Source organism: Heptranchias perlo, chromosome 8 (assembly GCF_035084215.1).
Source record: "Heptranchias perlo isolate sHepPer1 chromosome 8, sHepPer1.hap1, whole genome shotgun sequence".
In the NCBI taxonomy this organism is placed as follows: Eukaryota; Metazoa; Chordata; class Chondrichthyes; order Hexanchiformes; family Hexanchidae; genus Heptranchias; species Heptranchias perlo.
Window position 1 is genome coordinate 49,724,148 of NC_090332.1, and position 21,798 is coordinate 49,745,945.

General features: G+C 43.4%; 1 protein-coding gene across 1 annotated transcript in view; it reads left to right on the forward strand.

The window, feature by feature from the left end:
- LOC137324827 (connector enhancer of kinase suppressor of ras 3-like) overlaps positions 1 to 21,798 on the forward strand; it is a 319,399-nt gene that overhangs the window by 204,837 nt on the left and 92,764 nt on the right. The window contains exons 17-20 of the mRNA XM_067989554.1: positions 8,237 to 8,287; positions 8,581 to 8,614; positions 8,863 to 9,035; positions 18,771 to 18,844. Coding sequence (XP_067845655.1) covers positions 8,237 to 8,287; positions 8,581 to 8,614; positions 8,863 to 9,035; positions 18,771 to 18,844 — 332 coding nt within the window. The remainder of the gene's footprint in view (positions 1 to 8,236; positions 8,288 to 8,580; positions 8,615 to 8,862; positions 9,036 to 18,770; positions 18,845 to 21,798) is intronic.

A 21,798-nucleotide genomic window follows, 5' to 3' on the forward strand; every position in this document is an offset into this window, starting at 1 on the left:
GGTTCTGAATTAGCCTGGCTGCTTCAGTCATTTATATCCCTTTTTGTGACCAGTCACTCTTGACATTGTCTATCCAGTGCTTCCTTGGTCTTCCTCAGCTTCTTGTTAATAATAGTAACTAAAAGTAATTCACCAAAATTGCACTAGTTACATAGTAATACTGGTAACAGCCAAGATACTCCTCATAACCAACAGTAATAAAATAACTTATTGATAGTCTACATGTAATAGGATATCGGGGCATTACACCTATCTGTAACTAGTAGAATTCCTATAACCTGCTTATATTCACCCTGTAACTACAGCCAGAATCTTCTGTACCGCACAAAGAGCAGTCAGACTCCCCAGTGGATGCCAATTTTAACAGGTTTCATCTCCCTATCTCTTTGGACTCCGGTTCCATGTGAAGATGACAACTCTGAACTGGGAGCCTCAGTCTGAGCTAATCTGTACTTGGACTTCACACATCAAAACCGGCTGGTACAGACCGACCCGAGCCAAACCAAGAGATCACACGTAGGGTAGAGAGCTCAGTCTTTGAGGACAGAGCACATCGTCCTAAACTCAACTCAGTACCAACATTTCTAAGCCACTCTCTGGGCTTGGACTCAATAAAGGAGAGTTTTTATACAAATTTCAGCACAGGGGGAGGCCATTTGGCCCCCAGTGCCTGTACCTGTGCTGGTGCACTCTCCTGTAACCACATTCCTCCCATATCCTTTTATAGTCCTCCTTTTCAAATATTTATCCCATTTCCCTTTAAATGATCTGGTCTCTATCTCAATAGCCACTTGTGGCGAAGCATCTCATGGCTTAATAGCCCTCAGTGCAAAAACCTTTCCCCTCCCTTCCCCCTTGGCTCATCCAGTGAAAATCGCCAGTCTCTGTTCCCTTGTTCCCCATTCACCCACCAGTGGAAACAATCTTTCACGATATTCCCACAGTAAGGTCCACACTTTTCACTCACCCATTTACTGGCTGCTTCTCTATCACCACCTTGCTGCTGCTGCTCCGGGCTCTGCGGGAAATGTTGGACCCCATGCCCACACCATTCCCAAGTCTCCCTCTCTCTCCACACCAAGCTAATCGCACTAATCTCCCTCGATCCCTAGTCTGCTGTCATTCTCCCCCAAGCTCCAATCCCCCAACCCTCCTAGTCTCTGGTCTTGCACTCCTTTCCACCAACCCCCCAATCCCTGGAGCCCCAATTCCCTGCCCCCCTAGTCCCTGTTCACTCTCATCTAACCCAGCCCTGTACCTCTCCTGCTCCGTCTCTGTTTCTCTCTGTCCCATCTCATCTCCTGTAGACTCCGGGCTATTTTTCCACCAGCCAGTCCTGTTTCTGGACACCCCTAATCGGAAGATTAGTTTTAGATTGCTGCAGCAAAGAGCTAGCACTGGCGCAACAGGCAGAATGGCCTTCTGTATGGTAAATCTCTATCATTCTGTGTAGTCCTGGGAATGCAGGAAGTGCTGGTGTCAGTGCTGAGTAATAATCTAGGAGTGAAGTCCTTTCATTTTAGTGATATTCAAACCTTTGGTTTGATTGGGGCTGTGGTAGGTAGTTTATCGTACCAGTTGCGGTTAAATATTTGCCTGAGGGAGTTTAATGGGCTTTTTCTCAGTTGCAGGTGCACCATAACATAAACTACACGCCCTGAAAATCATTAATAGCTGTTAAATAGCCTCGGTCTCTTACTTCTCTGTGAAGCCAGTGCATGTCTTATTGCCGTTCTGTTGAACCAAAAGTAAATAAACTTAAAAGCTATGTGGGTGGCACTTGCTTAGGTGAGTCATTTTTAGGTATTGCATACATCCCATCTTAGCATAATTGCACCCAAATGAAAATTTGTGTTTGTGTAGATTTTTTTAAGTTAATGAGCAAAATAACTTTTTATAGCCTACAATGCATGAATCATTTGCTGCTTTTATGTGTGGGTTTAGATTCTGGGAGCTAGCTCACTGTGTCAGTGCTGTTAAATCTGTTTTCCCTCATCTGGTGACAAACTCATTGACCCTACTGGTCTGTCACCTGGGGAAACCAGATGTAACCGCTCAGATGCTGGCAGTCGACTCCTAGTTATCATGCTCCCAGACTCTGAATTAAAAATCAACATAAAAGCAGCTATTAACTAATCAAAAATAAAAAGTTTACCTTTGGGTAGGGTTGCCAACTCTGGTTGGATGTGTTCCTGGAGGTTTCATGACATGATAAGGGCTTCAGCAGCAGATGGGCTGAGGTAGGGGCACAGGCACCCTATGTTACAGCAGTAGAAGGAAGATAGTCTTCGTGATGGAAAGGATATAGCGAAGTTGCAAACAGTCTGGTTCAGCCTAAGACAATGGCCAGGGAGGGAGATAGAATCAGTGGCAAGGGCACAGAGTTTGTTGCTGGGGCTGAAGACAATGGCTTTGATCTTACCAATGTTTAACCGGAAAAATCTGCAGCTCATCCAGGATGACATCTGATAAGCAGTCTGACAACACAGAGGCTGTGGAGAGGAAGAGTTGGCTGTCATCAGTGTACATGTGGAAGTTGACTCCATGTCTGCGAATGATGTCACCAAAGGACAGCATGCAGATCATAGAATCATAGAATGATACAGCATAGAAGGAGGTCATTTGGCCCATCGTGCCTGTGCCGGCTCTTTGAAAGAGCTATCCAATTAATCCCACTCCCCTGCTCTTTCCGCATAGTCCTGCAAATTTATCCCCTTCAATTCCCTTTTGAGTTATTACTGAATCTGCTTTCAGTTAGTGCATTCAAGATCATGACAACTCACTGCATAAAAAAAATTCTCCTCATCTCCCCTCTGGTTCTTTTGCCAATTACTGTAAATCTGTGTCCTCTGGTTACTGACCCTCCGATCAATGGAAACATTTTCTCCTTATTTATTCTATCAAAACCCCTCATGATTTTGAACACCTCTTAAATCTCCCCTTAACCTTCTCTGCTCCAGGGAGAACAACATCAGTTTCTCCGATCTCTCCACATAACTGAAGTCCCGCATCTTGGTATCATGCTAGTAAATCTCCTCTGCACCCTCTCTAAAGCCTTGACATCCTTCCCAAAAAGTGGTGCCCAGAATTGGATACAGTACTCCAGCTGGGGCCTAAACGGTGATTTCTTAAGGTTCCTTGCTTTTGTACTCTATGCCTCTGTTTATAAAACCAAGGATCCCATATGCTTTTTTAACAGCCTTCTCAACTTGTCCTGCTTTCTTCAAAGATTTGTGTGTGTACACCCCAGGTCTCTGTTCCTGCACCACCTTTAAAATTGTACCATTTAATTGATATTGCCTCTCCTCATTCTTCCTACCAAAACTCATCACTTCACACTGTTCTGCTATGTGTCTGCCCATATCACCAGTCTGTATGTCCTCCTGAAGTCTGTACTGTCCTCCACCAAAGGAGTAGAGAGGCCATTGGAGATAGCAAGGTCAAGGGAATGACCATGAATGGAGGAAAGGTTTAGGGAGGGCACTGAATTCAGACAAGAGAAGCTGAGATGGAGATTGAAATCACCAAGGATGAGAAGTTGCTCAGTGCAGACACAGAGGGAGGATATCACAATGTTAAACTCGGGGTAGGACTTGGAGGGGGGTGGGGGCGCTAGATAATGAGATGAAGAGATTTCATACCCTCGAGAAATACACACGACAACTGACTAATGACAATTCTTTTAATATAAAATTTAGTTGATTTGCAATGGTGTTCATCTATATTTAGGTCGAGAAAGATATTGCAGTCTTTTTATATAAATTATTTTTTGCTCCTTTTTGCACCAAATTTTCCTCTCTTTCCTCACAATGATTCAGTAGTATCTGTCCCACAGATGTCAGGGATCTCCTGCTACCTTATCCAATTGGCCATTCTTCTTGTCAGAGCTCCAATAAGAGATTGAGAAGTTTTTTTTTATTCTTTCATGGGATGTGGGCGTCGCTGGCGAGACCAGCATTTATTGCCCATCCCTAATTGCCCTTGAGAAAGTGGTGGTGAGCTGCCTTCTTGAACTGCTGCAGTCCGTGTGGTGAAGTTCTCCCACAATACTGTTAGGAAGGGAGTTCCAGGATTTTGACCCAGCGACGATGAAGGAACGAACGGCAATATATTTCCAAGTCGGGATGGTGTGTGACTTGGAGGGGAGCGTGCAGGTGGTGTTGTTCCCATGTACCTGCTGCTCTTGTCCTTCTAGGAGGTAGAGGTCGCGGGTTTGGGAGGTGCTGTCGAAGAACCCTTGGCGAGTTGCTGCAGTGCATCCTGTGGATGGTACACACTGCAGCCACAGTGCGCTGGTGGTGAAGGGAGTGAATGTTTAGGGTGGTGGAAGGGGTGCCAATCAAGTGGGCTGCTTTGTCCTGGATGGTGTCGAGCTTCTTGAGTGTTGTTGGAGCTGCACTCGTTCAGGCAAGTGGAGAGTATTCCGTTACACTCCTGACTTGTGCCTTGTAGATGGTGGAAAGGCTTTGGGGAGTCAGGAGGTGAGTCACTTACCGCAGAACACCCAGCCTCTGACCTGCTCTTGTAGCCACAGTATTTATATGGCTGGTCCAGTTAAGTTTCTGGTCAATGGTGACCCCCAGGATGTTGATGGTGGGGGATTCGGCGATGGTAATGCCGTTGAATGTCAAGGGGAGGTGGTTAGACTCTCTCTTGTTGGAGATGGTCGTTGCCTGGCACTTGTCTAGCGCGAATGTTACTTGCCACCTACCAAGCCTGGATGTTGTCCAGGTCTTGCTGCATGCGGGCTCGGACTGCTTCATTATCTGAGGGGTTGCAAATGGAACTGAACACTGTGCAATTGTCAGCGAACATACCCATTTCTGACCTTATGATGGAGGGAAGGTCATTGATGAAGCAGCTGAAGATGGTTGGGCCTAGGACACTGCCCTGAGGAACTCCTGCAGCAATGTCCTGGGGCTGAGATGATTGGCCTCCAACAACCACTACCATCTTCCTTTGTGCTAGGTATGACTCCAGCCACTGGAGAGTTTTCCCCCTGATTCCCATTGACTTCAATTTTACTAGGGCTCCTTGGTGCCGCACTCGGTCAAATGCTGCCTTGATGTCAAGGGCAGTCACTCTCACCTCACCTCTGGAATTCAGCTCTTTTGTCCATGTTTGGACCAAGGCTGTAATGAGGTCTGGAGCCAAGTGGTCCTGGCGGAACCCAAACTGAGCATCGGTGAGCAGGTTATTGGTGAGTAAGTGCCGCTTGATAGCACTGTCGACGACACCTTCCATCACTTTGCTGATGACTGAGAATAGACTGATGGGGCGGTAATTGGCTGGATTGGATTTGTCCTGCTTTTTGTGAGAGATGGTATAAAACTAAAATATAGGGCTCCTTTGAATGCAAAGAACAGTAGAGATCCCGCGGACTGGGAGAGATATAAAGTAGGTAGTAAGAGCTGCAAAAAGGAGTACAAGAAAAACGCAAGTTTTTTCTCGTATTCCTTTTTGGAGCTCTTACTACCTTCTTTATAACTGGACAACACTAAAGGTTTTAACAAGTATATTAAGAGAAAGAGGGTGGCTAAAAGTAATGTTGGCCCCCTAAAGACAGACATAGGTGATATTGTAATTGAATATCAGGGAATGGTAGACTTGCTAAATACTTTCTTTTTATCGGTCTTCACAGTAGAGAATGAGGGTGAAGTACCAGAACCATGAGGAAAACCAAAAATAAATCAAGGGGAGGAACTTACTAGATTTAATATATGTAAAAAAAAATGGTCATGGAGAAAATAATGAGACTAAAGATAGACAAATCTCCAGGACCTGATGGTTTCCATCCCAGGGTATTAAAAGAAGTAGGTGATGTAATTCCAGATGCTCTAGTGCTGATCTTCCAAAACTCTCTTGATTCAGGAATTGTCCACTTGGATTGGAAAATTGCCAATGTCACTCCATTATTTAAGAATGGTAGGGGAGATAAACTAGGAAATTATAGGCCTATTAGCCTAACGTCTGTTGTGGGGAAGTTACTAGAATCTGTTATTAGGGACAGAGTGACTGAGCATTTGGACAAATATGAACTGATCAGAGAGAGCCAGCATAGATTTGTAAAGGGTAAGTCATATCTAATGAACTTAGTTGAATTTTTTGAGGAGGTAACTAACATGGCAGATAAGGGAGTGTCTGTGGATGTTATTTGTATAGACTTCCAGAAGACATTTGATAAGGTTTCACATAAGAGAATGTTAACAAAATTGAGAGTGTTTGGATTTGAAGGCAAACTATTAACATGGCTAGAGAATTGGTTAGGAGGTAGGAGACAGAGAGTAGGGATAATGGGTATGTACTCAAATTGGCAGGATGTGACTCGTGGTGTCACTCAGGAATCTGTGTTGGGTTACTATATTTATAAATGACTTGGATGAAGGAATAAAGAACTGTATATCCAAATTTGCTGATGACACCAAGTTAGGTGCCACAATAAATGGTGTATGAGTGGGCCAAACTGTGGCAGATGGAGTTCAATGTGGGAAAGGAAATATGAGGTCATCCACTTTGGACCTAAGAAAGATAGATCAGGGTATTTTCTAAATGGTGAAAAGCTAGGAACTGTAGAGGAGCAGAGAGATTTTGGGGTCCAGGTACAGAAATCAGTAAAAGCTAGAGGACAGGTACAAAAAATAATTTCTTATTAAATGCTGAAGGAATGTTGGCCTTTATCTCAAGGGGGTTGAAGTTATGTTAGTTACATAAAGCTCTGTTAGAAGACACCATTTAGAGTACTGTGATCAGTTCTAGGCACCGCACCTCAGGAAGGATATATTAGCCTTGGAGTGGATGCAGCACAGATTCGCCACAATGATACCTGGGTTAAAAGAGTTATATTATGAGGACAGGGTACATAGGCTAGGCTTATATTCTCTAGTGTATTGAAGATCAAGGGGTGATCTAATTGAAGTCTTTAATATGATTAAAGAAGTTGGTAGGTTCGATAGAAACTATTTCCTCTGCTGGGGGAATAAGGGGGCATAACCTTAAAATTAGAACTAGGCTGATCAGGGGTGATGGCAGGAAGCACTTCTTCACACAAAGGATAGTGGAAATCTGGAACTCTTTCCCCAAAAAGCTGTTAAGGCTAGGGGTCATTAGAAAATTTCAAAACTGAGACTGATAGCTTTTTGTTAGGCAAGGGTATTAAGGGTTATGGAACCAAGGCAGGTAGATGAAGTTAAGATACAGATCAGCCATGATCTAATTGAATGATGGAACAGGCTCAAGGGGCTGAATGGCCTACTCCTGTTCCTACATAGATGGTGAATGTTGGTAGGCTATTCAATGGTCAGAGGCACCAAAACTGAGATGTTTTCAATTGAAATGTTTTCAACAGGGACTGCTGCATAGCAGTTAGCAGTGGGAATCCTGACTGATTATCTCCCTAATTCAGAGGCCAATTGTAGACCAAATCTGGCACCACTCCAGATGCAATAAACTGATTTAACATAGACCAAAGATTGAACCTAGGTCCACCTTGGTTGTAGAACTCAGCTGATGACTGCATTAACTAGATGAAGCATAGGAATAAACCCACAATGTTGTTAAAATTGGATAGCCATGTGGTGAAGGATAAAATACTAGAACCTGGTCTTTAGTTCTTCCAAGCCTTTATTCACATAGCCCTTACACACACACCTTACACACCTCTCCTATATAAAGGATACAAGAGAGTCCCCAATTGGTACCCACCATCTGAATACAATTAACATCATACAAATGCAAGTTCTTTCTTTGAGATACTTAATGTACTGACATCATGTTGTCATACCCAAGTAAGTCACTTGATGGAGCTCATTAACAATTTACTTTGTATTGCAGATTTTGGTTTTGCCGGTAACTAAGTCCAGGCTGAACAAGGTCAACAATTTGCATGCAGGCTTACAAGGGCACACTCCTGACTGGGAATTGGTCCAGGTGGTCCTGTGAAAGTAGCTTTAAAATCATATGAATTTCAAGGATAAATAATCAGAATTCCTTCAAGTGGCAAGAACGACAAAAAATATTTCCTGTGTAATTAGACAATTTTATGACTTTTAATACTTGCAAGGCAAAGGGTATAAAAAACTAATTTTTGAAGTATAACAACCACACAAAAAAAAACCTACAGTTGATTCACGCCTCACTTGTCGTTTCCTGTTTGCAGCTCATGACTAAATTCGAATAACAATTTTTTAATTGAATCTACAGGTACCTAAATTGTTTTAAAATTTATTTTTCATTGCAGTCATCCCTGGCTTCAGTCCAATGTGCTGGAGCAGTTAATGGCAACCCAGCCGTAAGTAGCCGTTTGCATTTTGGAATGTATTTTGACGCAATCAGCCAAGCTGATTTTAGTGTATTTTAGCTGACTTAGTGTACGGTTTCAGTGTGAACGCTCATCTACAGGCAACAGGATGTTTCACTGAAATCCTGCTAATTGATTTTTTTTTTGTGTGTGTTGTGCGTCAATAGCTGCAACCAGATATTAGTGAAAGATTTCATGACGGAGCTGGCTGCTTGCATGTCAGTGCTCCAAATGCCTGTGATCTATTAAAGCCAAACGCTGCTTATATTGTCTTATCTTTACAGGTTTCATTGCGTTCAACAAGAAAGAAGACGCGAGGTAATTTTCTTGTACTGCTCATCCGGTATGATTCATTAGATAGTGAGAAAGGGTAGTGTGCTGTTGAATGGACCTGGGTCTAGCTGCAGTTGTAATTATAATGGTTTGAAGGTCAATAGTTATTTGATCATTTTGTATTTTAAAAATAGCATTTCAGTGCACTGTGGACTGAATTCAAATTGTGTATTTGGTTTGAAAGTTCATGGCAGACTGAGTTTAGAATGCTCATTTGGACTTGCTGTTTCTAGGAAACTCAACAGCAATGAGCAGACGAAGGATTTCCTGCAAAGACCTCGGCCATGCAGACTTCCAGGGATGGCTGTATAAGAAGAAAACCAACAAGGGCTTAATAGGCAGCAAATGGAAAAAGTATTGGTTTGTGCTGAAAGGGACCTACTTGTATTGGTATACAAACCAGACTGTGAGTATATTTAAGTCAGATTAACCTAATATTTCTGTGTCTCCAGTTAAGTTCAGGTTTGACTTGTGATTTGTAGTCTGGTATTTTAATAACTTGAGAATAGTGTGACTATTATTTTAATTACAGTTTAAGTACAAAAGATCATCTTCTGTAGGTATTGTGTGTTTATGTGCCAACGCTCTGCAATATGGAGAGTGCAGGTTCCCATGATTCACCACATGTGCAGTGAGCATAAGTACAGTGCTTGCCTGGTGAAAGAAAGGGAAAGTTGTTGGGAGGGTCATTCCTGGACCCCTGTTGCATACTTCTAGTGACCAATTCACTGCAGCATTGATTGAGGGGCCTGGGAGTAGATTGACAGTTCATCGTCTCAGCTATAGCCAGGCAGATAGGGCCAGAAAAATGGGGCAGAGGGGGGAGAAATAAAGGGAGTTTACCTTTAAGTAATAAAGATGTGTGAGAGCAAAAGTACTCGTTGAGCACTTGCATCGACTGAACAAATACTGTGTAACCACAACAAGGAGTTGGGTCATGTGACTAATTATATTGCCCCTCTGACAAGCATTCACCAAATAAAACATTGTAAAAGCATTAAAAAACAGAAAATGTTACAAACACTCAGGTCAGGCAGCATCTGTGGAGCGAGAAACGGAGTTAACGTTTCAGGTCGATGGCTTTTCATCAGAACTGTATTCCAATGTCTACTCCAATGCCTGTAATCACTGCGATCTTTGATTATCAGATACAGTGAAATGTTTTGTTCACCTGTTACAGTTGTGCCCTCAGGATCCATAAAATAATTTGTCCAGATTCCGGAAATCAATACATTTTGCAAATGCCGTAAATGCTTATATTTTTCCTTTGAAAGTTCTGCTACATGGGATTGACTCTATGGGCTAATAAGTGAAAGTCAGCACGGATTTGTTAAAGGAAAATCGTGTTTGACTAACTAGATTGAGTTTTTTGAAGTAACAGAGGGGGTTGATGACGGTAGTGGAGTTGATGTGTATATGGACTTGGAAAAGGCATTTGATAAAGTACCACAAAATAGACTTGTTAACGAAATTAAAGCCCATGGGATTAAAGGGACAGTGGCAGGGTGGATACAAAATTGGCTAGGGGACAGAAAGCAGAGAGTAGTGGTGACCGGTTATTTTTCAGACTGGAAGGAAGTATACAGTTGTATTCCCCAGAAGTCAGTATTAGGACCACTGCTCTTTTTGATATATATTGATGACCTGGACTTGAGTATAGTATACAATTTCAAATTTTGCAGATGACATGAAACTCGGAAATGTAGTAAACAATGTGAAGGACTTCAGTCATAAGAATAAAACCAGACGGACCACCCGGCATCGGACCACTAGGCACCGGACATGACAACGGCAAACCAAGCCCAGTCGACCCTGCAAAGTCCTCCTCACTAACATCTGGGGACTTGTGCCAAAATTGGGAGAGCTGTCCCACAGACTAGTCAAGCAACAGCCTGACATAGCCATACTCACAGAATCATACCTTTCAGCCAACGTCCCAGACTCTTCCATCATCATCCCTGGGTATGTCCTGTCCCACCGGCAGGACAGACCCACCAGAGGTGGCGGTACAATGATATACAGTCAGGAGGGAGTGGCCCTGGGAGTCCTCAACATTGACTCCGGACCCCATGAAATCTCATGGCATCAGGTCAAACATGGGCAAGGAAACCTCCTACTGATTACCATCTACCGTCCTCCCTCAGCTGATGAATCAGACCTCCTCCATGTTGAGCACCACTTGGTGGAAGAACCGAGGGTAGCAAGGGCACAAAATGTACTCTGGGTGGGGGACTTCATTGTCCATCACCAAGAGTGGCTCGGTAGCACCACTACTGACCAAGCTGGCCGAGTCCTGAAGGACGTAGCTGCCGGACTGGACCGAAATGGCAGGCGGTGAGCGCACTAACACGAGGGACAAACCTACTAGATCTCGTCCTCACCAATCTACCTGTCGTAGATGCGTCTGTCCATGACAGTATTGGTAGAAGTGACCACCGCACAGTCCTCATGGAGACGAAGTCTCGTCTTCGCACTGAGGACACCATCCAACGTGTTGTGTGGCACTATCACCGTGCTAAATGGGATAGATTCAGAACAGATTTAGCAGCTCAAAACTGGGTATCCATGAGGTGCTGTGGGCCATCAGCAGCAGCAGCAGCAGCATTGCATTCCAGCACAATCTGTAACCTCATGGCCTGGCATTTCCTCATTCTACCATTACCAACAAGTCAGGGGATCAATCCTGGTTCAATGAGGAGTGTAGAAGAGCGTGCCAGGAGCAGCAACAGGTGTACCTAAAAATGAGGTGCCAACCTGGTGAAGCTATAACACAGGACTACAGACATGCTAAACAGCGGAAGCAACATGATATAGACAGAGATAAGCGATTTCACGCCTAACGAATCAGATCAAAGCTCTGCAGTCCTGCCACATCCAGTTGTGAATGGTGGAGGACAATTAAACAACTAACGGGAGGAGGAGGCTCTGTAAATATCCCCATCCTCAATGATGGCAGAATCCAGCACGTGAGTGCAAAAGACAAGGCTGAAGTGTTTGCAACCATCTTCAGCCAAAAGTGCTGAGTGGACGATCCAGCTCGGCCTCCTCCCAATATCTCCACCACAGAAGCCAGTCTTCAGCCAATTCAATTCACTCCACGTGATATCAAGAAACAGCTGAGTGCACTGGATACAGCAAATGCTATGGGCCCCGACAACATCCCGGCTGTAGTACTTAAGACTTGTGCTCCAGAACTAGCCGCGCCTCTAGCCAAACTGTTCCAGTACAGCTACAACACTGGCATCTACCCGACAATGTGGAAAATTGCCCAGCTATGTCCTGTCCACAAAAAGCAGGACAAATCCAATCCGGCCAATTACCGCCCCATCAGTCTACTCTCAATCATCAGCAAAGTGATGGAAGGTGTCGTCGACAGTGCTATCAAGCGGCACTTACTCACCAATAACCTGCTCACCGATGCTCAGTTTGGGTTCCGCCAGGACCACTCGGCTCCAGACCTCATTACAGCCTTGGTCCAAACATGGACAAAAGAGCTGAATTCCAGAGGTGAGGTGAGAGTGACTGCCCTTGACATCAAGGCAGCATTTGATCGAGTGTGGCACCAAGGAGCCCTAGTAAAATTGAAATCAATGGGAATCGGGGGAAACTCTCCAGTGGCTGAAGTCATACCTAGCACAAAGGAAGATGGTAGTGGTTGTTGGAGGCCAATCATCTCAGCCCCAGGACATTGCTGCAGGAGTTCCTCAGGGCAGTGTCCTAGGCCAAACCATCTTCAGCTGCTTCATCAATGACCTTCCCTCCATCATAAGGTCAGAAATGGAGATGTTGGCTGACGATTGCACAGTGTTCAGTTCCATTTGCAACCTCTCAGATAATGAAGCAGTCCGTGCCCGCATGCAGCAAGACCTGGACAATATCCAGGCTTGGGCTGATAAGTGGCAAGTAACTTTCGCGCCAGGCAATGACCATCTCCAACAAGAGAGAATCTAACCACCTCCCCTTGACATTCAATGGCATTAACATCGCTGAATCCCCCACCATCAACATCCTGGAGGTCACCATTGACCAGAAACTTAACTGGACCAGCCATATAAATACTGTGGTTACAAGAGCAGGTCAGAGGCTGGTTATTCTGTGGTGAGGAACTCACCTCCTGACTCCCCAAAGCCTTTCCACCATCTACAAGGCACAAGTCAGGAGTGTGATGGAATACTCTCCACTTGCCTGAATGAGTGCAGCTCCAACAACACTTAAGAAGCTCAACACCATCCAGGACAAAGCAGCCTGCTTGATTGGCATCCCATCCACCACCCTAAACATTCACTCCCTTCACCACCGGTGCACAGTGGCTGCAGTGTATACCATCTACAGGATGCTCTGCAGCAACTCGCCAAGGCTTCTTCGACAGCACCTCCCAAACCCACGACCTCTACCACCTAGAAGGACAAGAGCAGCAGGTACATGGGAACAACACCACCTGCACGTTCCTCTCCAAGTCACACACCATCCCGACTTGGAAATATATCTTGAACTCCCTCCCTACCTAACAGCACTGTGGGAGAACCTTCACCACATGGACTGCAGCAGTTCAAGAAGGCGTCTCACCACCACCTTCTCAAGGGCAATTAGGGATGGGCGATAAATGCCAGCCTTGCCAGCGATGCCCACATCCCATGGACAAATTTTTAAAAAGGGCATGTTCAGACTGGTGAAATGGGCAGATACGTGGCAGATGAAATTTAACGCAGAGAAGTGTGACGTGATGCATTTTGATGGGAAGAATGAGGAGAGGCAATATAAACTAAATGGTACAAATTTAAAGGGGGTGCAGGAACAGAGAGACCTGGGATGCACGTATACAAATCTTTAAAGGTGGGAGGACAAATTGAGAAGACTGTGATAAAAGCATATAAAATCCTGGGCTTTATTAATAGAGGCATAGAGTACAAAGAATGTACAGCACAGAAACAGGCCATTCAGCCCAACAGGTCCATTCCGGTGTTTATGCTCCTCGTGAGCCTCCTTCCACCCCTTTCTATCTAACCCTATCAATATATCCTTCTATTCCCTTCTCCCTCATGTGTTTATCTAGCTTCCCCTTAAATGCATCTATGCTAGTCGCCTCAACTACTCCTTGTCATAGTAAGGTCCACATTCTTACCACTCTCTGGGTGAAAAGATTTCTTCTGAATTCCCTATTGGATTTATTAGTGACTATCTTATATTTATGGCCCCTAGTTCTGGTGTCTCCCGCAAGTGGAAACATCTTCTCTACATCTACGCTATCAAACCCTTTCATAATCTTGAAGACCTCTATCAGGTCTAGAGAAAAGAGGCCCAACCTATTCATTCTTTTCTGATAGGTATAACCCCGCAGTTCTTGTATCATCCTAGTAAATCTTTTTTGCATCTTCTGCAGTGCCTAAATATCCTTTTTATAGTGTAGAGACTGGAACTGTGCTCCAAGTGTGGTCTAACCAAGGTTCTGTACAAGTTTAGCATAAGTTCTCTGCTTTTCAATTCTATCCCTCTGGAAATGAACCCCAGTGCTTGGTTTGCCTTTTTTATGGTCTAATTAACCTGTGTCGCTACTTTTAGTGATTTGTGCATCTGTACGCCTAAATCCCTCTGCTCCTCTATCTTGTTTGGACTCCTCTTTTCCAAGGAGCATGTGACCGTATAATTCCTACCAAAATGTACCATCTCACACTTATCTATTTGCACCAAATTTGCCAATCACACGTTCATTCTGTAAGTTTATTAATGTCTTCCTGTATTTTGTTGCATTCCTTCTCAGTATCAACTATATCCCCCAATTTGGTGTCGTCCACAAATTTTGAAATTGTACTTCTGATTCCTGAGTCCAAATTGTTTATGTCTATGGTGAACAACAGTGATCCTAGCACCGATCGTTATGGAGCACCACTTCCCACCTTTTGCCAGTTTGAGTAACTGCCCTTAACCCCTACTCTCTGTTTTGTGGCCAGCTTGCTATCCATTCTGTTACTTGTCCCCTGACTCCACATGCTCTGACCTTAGTCATGAGTCTACTATACGATACCTTATTGAAGGCCATTTGAAAATATATTACATCAACTGCATTGCCCTTGTCTACACTTTGTTATTTCAAAGAATTCAGTAAGATTGGTCAAGCATGACCTTCCCTTTTGAAATCCGTTCTGACTATTCTTTATTATGTTTCCGGTTTCTAGATGTTTGCATCTGTTACATCTTTTAATATGGATTCCGTTATCTTTCCTACCACTGACGTTAAACTAATTGGTCTATAGTTCCCTGAAGTTGATCTATCTCCCTTCTTAAATATAGGAATCACATTAGTCTGCCAGTCCTCTGGCACTCCACTATTCCCTTTTCTAATGAATTTTTATATATATATGTAATAGTGCCTCTGCTAGCTCTTCCCTAACTTTTTAATATGTGTGGATGCAATCCATCCGGACCAGGGGTTTTATCCTCTCTAAGTTTGATTAGTTTATCAATTATCTCCCCCCTTTCTATTTTAAATGTCTTTACATCTTTTTTGATCTCTTCTTCTAATGTCATGCCCAACTTGTTAGTCTCCCTGGTAAATACTGAAGCAAAGTAATTATTTAATATTTTTGCCATTTAGCTGTCATTGCCTGTGAGTTTATCTTGTGCATCCCTTAGTGGCTCTATCCCTATTCTGATTTTTCTTTTGTTATTTATGTGTCTGTAGAATACTTTACTATATTTTTTGATATTCCTTGATAATTTCTTTTTGCCTTCCTAATTGTTTTTTTGACATCTTTTCGTATTCCCTTTTGACATCCTCTTCTTTGTTGTCCACGTACTTAATGTATGCCTTTTTCTTCAGTTTCAATTTTGCTCTTATTTCTTTAATCATTCATGATGTGTCATCACTGGCTTGTTTGTTCTTGCTTTTTAGTGGGATATATTTCTCCTGGACTCTCGACCACCGTTTTAAATGTTTCCCACTGTTCTATTTCTTTGTTTGTAAATTTTTCCAGTTTATTTTTCCTAGTTCCATTTTCATCCCCTCGAAATCAGCTTTTTTCCAATTTATTACTTTGGTCTTTGTCCTTCTCAATCTTTATCTTGAACCTTATTATGTTGTGATCATTATTGCCTAAACATTCCCCTATGCTTGCATCTCGTCTATTCTAGTTCATTTCCCATTACCAGATCCAGCAGTACTTCCTCTCTTGGGCTTTTTACAGACTGGGTGAGAAATGAGTCCTGCACACATTGTAAAAACTCCATTCCCTGTACTCCTTTACCTACCTTTTCTCATCAGTTTATTTGAGGCTAGTTAAAATCTCCCATGATTATCATTCTATGCCCTTTATTCATTTCACATATTTGCTTACATATTTCTTCCTCTACCTCCTTTCCATTAGCTGGTCTGTAATATACCCCTATTAGCATTGATCGATCTGTTATCTTTTATTTCAATCCATATGGATTCTGTTTCTAGCCTTCTATTAATTATGTCCCTTTTTTCTGCTGCCATTGTTATCCCTAATTAGCACAGCTACTCCAACCCCTCATCTTCCTTCCCTATCCTTTCTGATTAAATTATAACCTGCAATATTTAGTTGCCAGTCCTGTTCTTTATGTAGCCATGTTTGTTATTCCTACTACATCTGGTTCCTCGCTTTGGATTATTCCCCCATTTTGTTTTTGATGCTGTGTACATTGTTGTACAGGCAGTTTAAATCATCTTTGGCAGTTGTTCCTTTTACTTTTACACTTTTTATCTTATCATTTTTCTTATTTATCACTCCCGCTGTTTATTTCAGTTATTTTATTGTTTCCCAGACCTGTAGTATTTATGGTTTCTACAACACTGGCCTGGACTTTACTCTGGTCTTTCTTTCTTACTCTTGTTTTTTTTTACTAAAATTTTTGCCTGAACCATCTCTTTCCCCACCGCCCCCCCAACCCCCACAATTCGGTTTAAAGTCTTATTAACCACCCTATTTATACTTTCCGCTACAACCTTGGTTCCAAACTGGTCCGGGTGCAGCCTGTCCCAACAGTACAGCTCCTTTCTGTCCCAGTGCTGGTGTCCCATGAAAAGGAACCGCTCTTTCCCACTCCAATCCTTCAGTGACATGTTTACTTTCCTGTTCTGTTTGTCCCTATGTCAATTCGCATGTGGCTCAGGTAATAAACCCGAGATTGCTACCCTGGAGGTCCTGCTTTTCAATTTTGTTCCTAACTCCTGATACTCCCTTAGCAGGACCTCATCCCTATTCTTTCCTATGTCATTGGTTCTGACGTGGATCACAACAACTGGACCCTCCCCCTCCCTTTCCAGATTGTTTTCCAGCCGTTTCGAGATGTCCCTTACCCAGGCATCAGGTAGGAAACACACCCTTTGGGACTCTCAAATCTGACAGCAAAGAATTGAATCTATCCCTCTAATTATCGAATCTCCTATAACTACCACCTTTCTACTCTGCACCTCTTCCCCATGGACAGCCTCCTGCTCCAAAGTGCCTTGGTCAGCATTCTGACTGTCCTTCCCACAGACTTTTTCCTTATCCTCACAGGTGTGAAGTGCATTGTACCTGTTGGACAGGACCAGTGTCTGTGGGACCACCTCCTCTATCTCCCCTCTGTTTCCACTACCCTGTGGACTACCAGTCACACTCTTTCCCCCCCCTCCTGTACCTGTGCTATTCTCTGAAGTGACACTGGATTCTGGTGAAAACTGTCCAGATATTCCTCCCCATTTCTTAAGCGTCAGTGTCTCTAACTCGCACTCCAGCTCAAAGACTCTGAGCCAGAGTGTCTCAAGCCAGAGACATTTACTGCAGATATAGCAATCCGGGACAGTCTTGCTGTCCACATACTGCAATCCCGACACATAACCTACACTGCCATTTCTAGTTTTTATTTGCTTAGTTAGTCTTGTTTTTTTTAAATTTAATATATTTTTTTAAGATTATCCTAGATCCTTGGCAAAAGAACCAAAAGTGACATGAGGAAGAACTTTTTTACGCAGCGAGTGGTTAGGATCTGGAATGCACTGCCAGGGTGGGTGGTGGAGGCAGATTCAATCATGGTTTTCAAAAGGGCATTGGATAAGTACTTGAAATGAAAAAAACTTTCAGGGCTATGGGGATCGGGCGGGGGAGTGGAACTAGCTAGATTGCTCTTGCCTAGAGCCGGCATGGACTCGATGGGCCGAATGGCCTCCTTCCGTGCTGTAACCTTTCTCTGATTCTATGATATTATGCAAAGTTACATAAATGTTAGTTGCTATATCATATCATTTCAGCACAATGCATAGCACATGTTCCTGTGCACAAATCTGATGAAGGGTCTTTTTAAAAAAAAAGTAATAACATTTGGGAATTAAAATGAAGATATACCAGTATTAACAGCATTTTTTAAAAGAATACTGTAAATGAAGAATTGGTCTTCTCCCTTGTCTAATTCAATTTTAACTAAATATTTATCGAATATTTTGAATGTATATGGTAGAACTCCAGTGCATATCTTAAAAGTTGAGAAAAGCATTCATTTCTCACTGGCTAACTGATGGGGAATCTTAAGGCGATATAAGACCAGTGAGAAATGAATGCCCTTCTCAGCTTTCAAAATATGCACCAGTTCTCCACCATACATATTCAAAATATTCTGTAAATAGTTCACTTCACAACCAGCTGGTCGCATGGTTAAGTCCAAAAGCCCTTCAGGCATAGGTGGGAAGAGTTTTGAGTTCTACTTTAAACCACAGGGTGGTGTAGAGTTCGCAGTGGGGGCTTTTGTGGAAGGAGGGAGTGGGAGGAGAGGATATCGATGGTCTGTTTGCATTGTCCACCAATATTTAGATTGTGAGTTGGTCAATGATGGATTGGAATAGACTATCTTTGAGTGTTCCATCGTTACGTCCACCACTGGACTGTGCCTTCTAGTTTAAAAGGTATGTGCGGAACTGCTGCACTTTTTGGGGGCGGGGTTTTAGTGATTATAAATGCTGAACAAATTTGCTTTCAAATATTATCCACTCATTACCATGGTAGAATGTCCTGTATTGTTTGGTCCATTTTAAAGTAAAAATTTAAAGTAGAAATTGAAAAAAAGATAGGTCTTTGCAAACAATGTCATTGTGTTGATGATAGTTGAGTTCTTTGATAAATGTTGACCAATTCTTCCTTTTCCACAGGCAGAAAAAGCTGAAGGTTTCATTAGTTTACCTGAATTCAAGATTGATCAAGGAACAGAGTGCAAAAAGAAATAGTAAGTAATGCTGTAATTACACAGCACTTCACAGGATTTACAAAAAAAGCACATTACTTAAAACATCGCTGTTGAAAAGATTTATGTCTGCCTTGACCCAACCTGTGTAGGTTTAATGTGGCAATAATATTCTGGATGGGTTTTAATATACATGGAGACTCCCAAGAAAATGTTGTTTTCTTAAGATATTCTATTGCATCATTAGGTTTTAGAAATATTTGCGCCTCTACGGTGACTCAGAAGGTAAAACATTTTGTGTAAATATGACTATTCAAAACTTTTAAGTCTGCCAAAACCTACAAAATTGCTGGGCTTTTCCGATGTTGTATGAAAGCAAAGGTTATTTTATTTTCATAAATATTTTCATTCCTAATTTCCCATACATGGCCAACCTTTCTATAGCTTAGAAGCTATAGAAACTTAACTGGACCAGCCATATAAATACTGTGGCTACAAGAGCAGGTCAGAGGCTGGGTATTCTGCAGTGAGTAACTCACCGCCTGACTCCCCAAAGCCTTTCCACCATCTACAAGGCACAAGTCAGGAGTGTGATGGAATACTCTCCACTTGCCTGGATGAGTGCAGCTCCAACAACATTCAAGAAGCTCGACACCATCCAGGACAAAGCAGCCTGCTTGATTGGCATCCCTTCCACCACCCTAAACATTCACTCCCTTCACCATCGGCGCACAGTGGCTGCAGTGTGTACCATCCACAGGATGCACTGCAGCAACTCGCCAAGGCTTCTTCGACAGCACCTCCCAAACCCGCGACCTCTGCCACCTAGAAGGACAAGAGCAGCAGGCACATGGGAACAACACCACCTGCACGTTCCCCTCCAAGTCACACACCATCCCGACTTGGAAATATATCGCCATTCCTTCATCGTCACTGGGTCACAATCCTGGAACTCCCTTCCTAACAGCACTGTGGGAGAACCTTCACCACACGGACTGCAGCAGTTCAAGAAGGCGGCTCACCACCACCTTCTCAAGGGCAATTAGGGATGGGCAATAAATGCTGGCCTCGCCAGCGACGCCCACATCCCATAAACGAATAAAAAAAAAAGATAGGCCTCTCAATGGCTGTCTTGATCCAGTTATCAGGACATGCACGAGAGTGGCTGGGTGTCTTGCTGTTTTGTGTCTTCCCACGCTTTGCACCCCGTGCCCACCTGTTTATTTCTCCTGTAAGGAAGTGCTTAATTTCCACGCAACACCCCCTCCAATTGGTATGTTGAAACTAGGAACTCAATACGAGGAATCAGTAGTCAAACCCACACCTTACCAGTCTAGTGCAACAAATTCTTGCACCATTATAATATTTCATGTAACAAAACATTCCAAAGTGGGGATTGGGGAACCTATAGCAGAGAAAGAGGCCAGGGGAAGTAACTGAAAACATCCTCAAAGATATAGTTTTTGAGGAGGCTTTTGAAGGTGGGAGAGAAGTGTCAACAAGGATAGGTTCAGATAGAAAATTCCAGTGTAGGGACATGGTCCCTGAAGGTTCAGGCAAAGAGGGGTAGACCAGGGTTGGAACAGTGGAGAAGATTGCAAAGGGCAATGAGAGCAAATATTTTGAATTTGCTGTGATGGAGGTATGGAGTAAACGCAGGCTGGTGAGGGGCAGGGATAAGATTTTGAGGCTGAGTTCTGGGTTGGTCGAGGTTTATTGAAGGTAGCATTCACGAAGTTGGTGAGTGTTTTGGATAAATCAAGCCTAGAGATGATAACAATGTGGATACAAGTTTTGGTGGTGCAGATGATGAGAAACGGACATAGGCAGGTGGTACAAAGGGTGAGGTGGGGCATAGTTAGGGAACATTGTAACGGTGGAAGTAAGCTGTCTTGGTGATGGACGAGATGTGAGTTTTTGAAGCTCAGTTCAGGATCAAGTTGAGATTGAGCCCAAACAAGTAGTCAGATAGGGAGATGAAATCTGTGACAGAGGTGCAAAGTTTCTAGCTTCTGTTTTGATGATGTGGAACAGGAAAATGTTTTGGCTCATCCACAACTTGATGGTGGATAGCAGCAGTCGTGGAATCTGGGGTGGTGGTGGAGGAGAGGTAAAGTTGGATTTCATCAGCATACATATGTGACCTGACCCAATGTTGACAGATTGTCACTGAGGGGCAGCATGTAAACACAGCCCAGGAGGGAGCCAAGGATAGATTGTTGGAGCATGCTGGAGGTGAATACTTGTGGGAGTAAAAACTGTTGGAGAAGATACACTGAATGCATTGGGACCAGTAGGTGTGGAACCATGATGGGATAGAGATGGACCACAAAAGATGTGTTAAAACATTTGGCCATTTTCAAACATCCTCAAAAAAAGATACCTGCTAAAGCAAGTAGGAAGGAAGCACCTACATTTTTACATAGCTCCTTAGCAGATTCTCAAGATGTCACAAAGCTCATCACATCCAGTTAAATATTTTTGATGTACAGTCACTCTTATGTAGGTAAATGTGGCAGCCAAAATTATGTATATCAAGATCCTACAAACAACAAATGAGACGGATGACTAGTTAAGCTTTTTTGGTGCTATTAGTTGTGGGAGGAATGTTGACCAGGGCATCCAGAGAACTTTGAATAGTGCCACGGATCTTTTACATTCACTTGGAAGTGCAGAATGGGTCTTGGTTTAGCATTTCATCTGAAAGAAGGCATTTCTGAATCTCGAGCATTCTCTCCACACTGCAATGAGGGGCTCTATTTTCCCATCTGCAATCGGGTGCGTTCGTGGTGGGGGGGGCTGCGAAAATCCGGGATTCCCGGGGCAGGTCCAGAGCCCGGCTCCAACCCGCCCCATTTCCGGGTTCCCCAGTGACATGCTCACATGCGCACACAGCCCCCGCATGTGGGACTCCTGCCGGCAATTAAAGCCGGTGAGGTGCTACTTAAAGTAATTGAACAGGTACTTCAGGTTGTTTACAGACCTGATTGACCTGA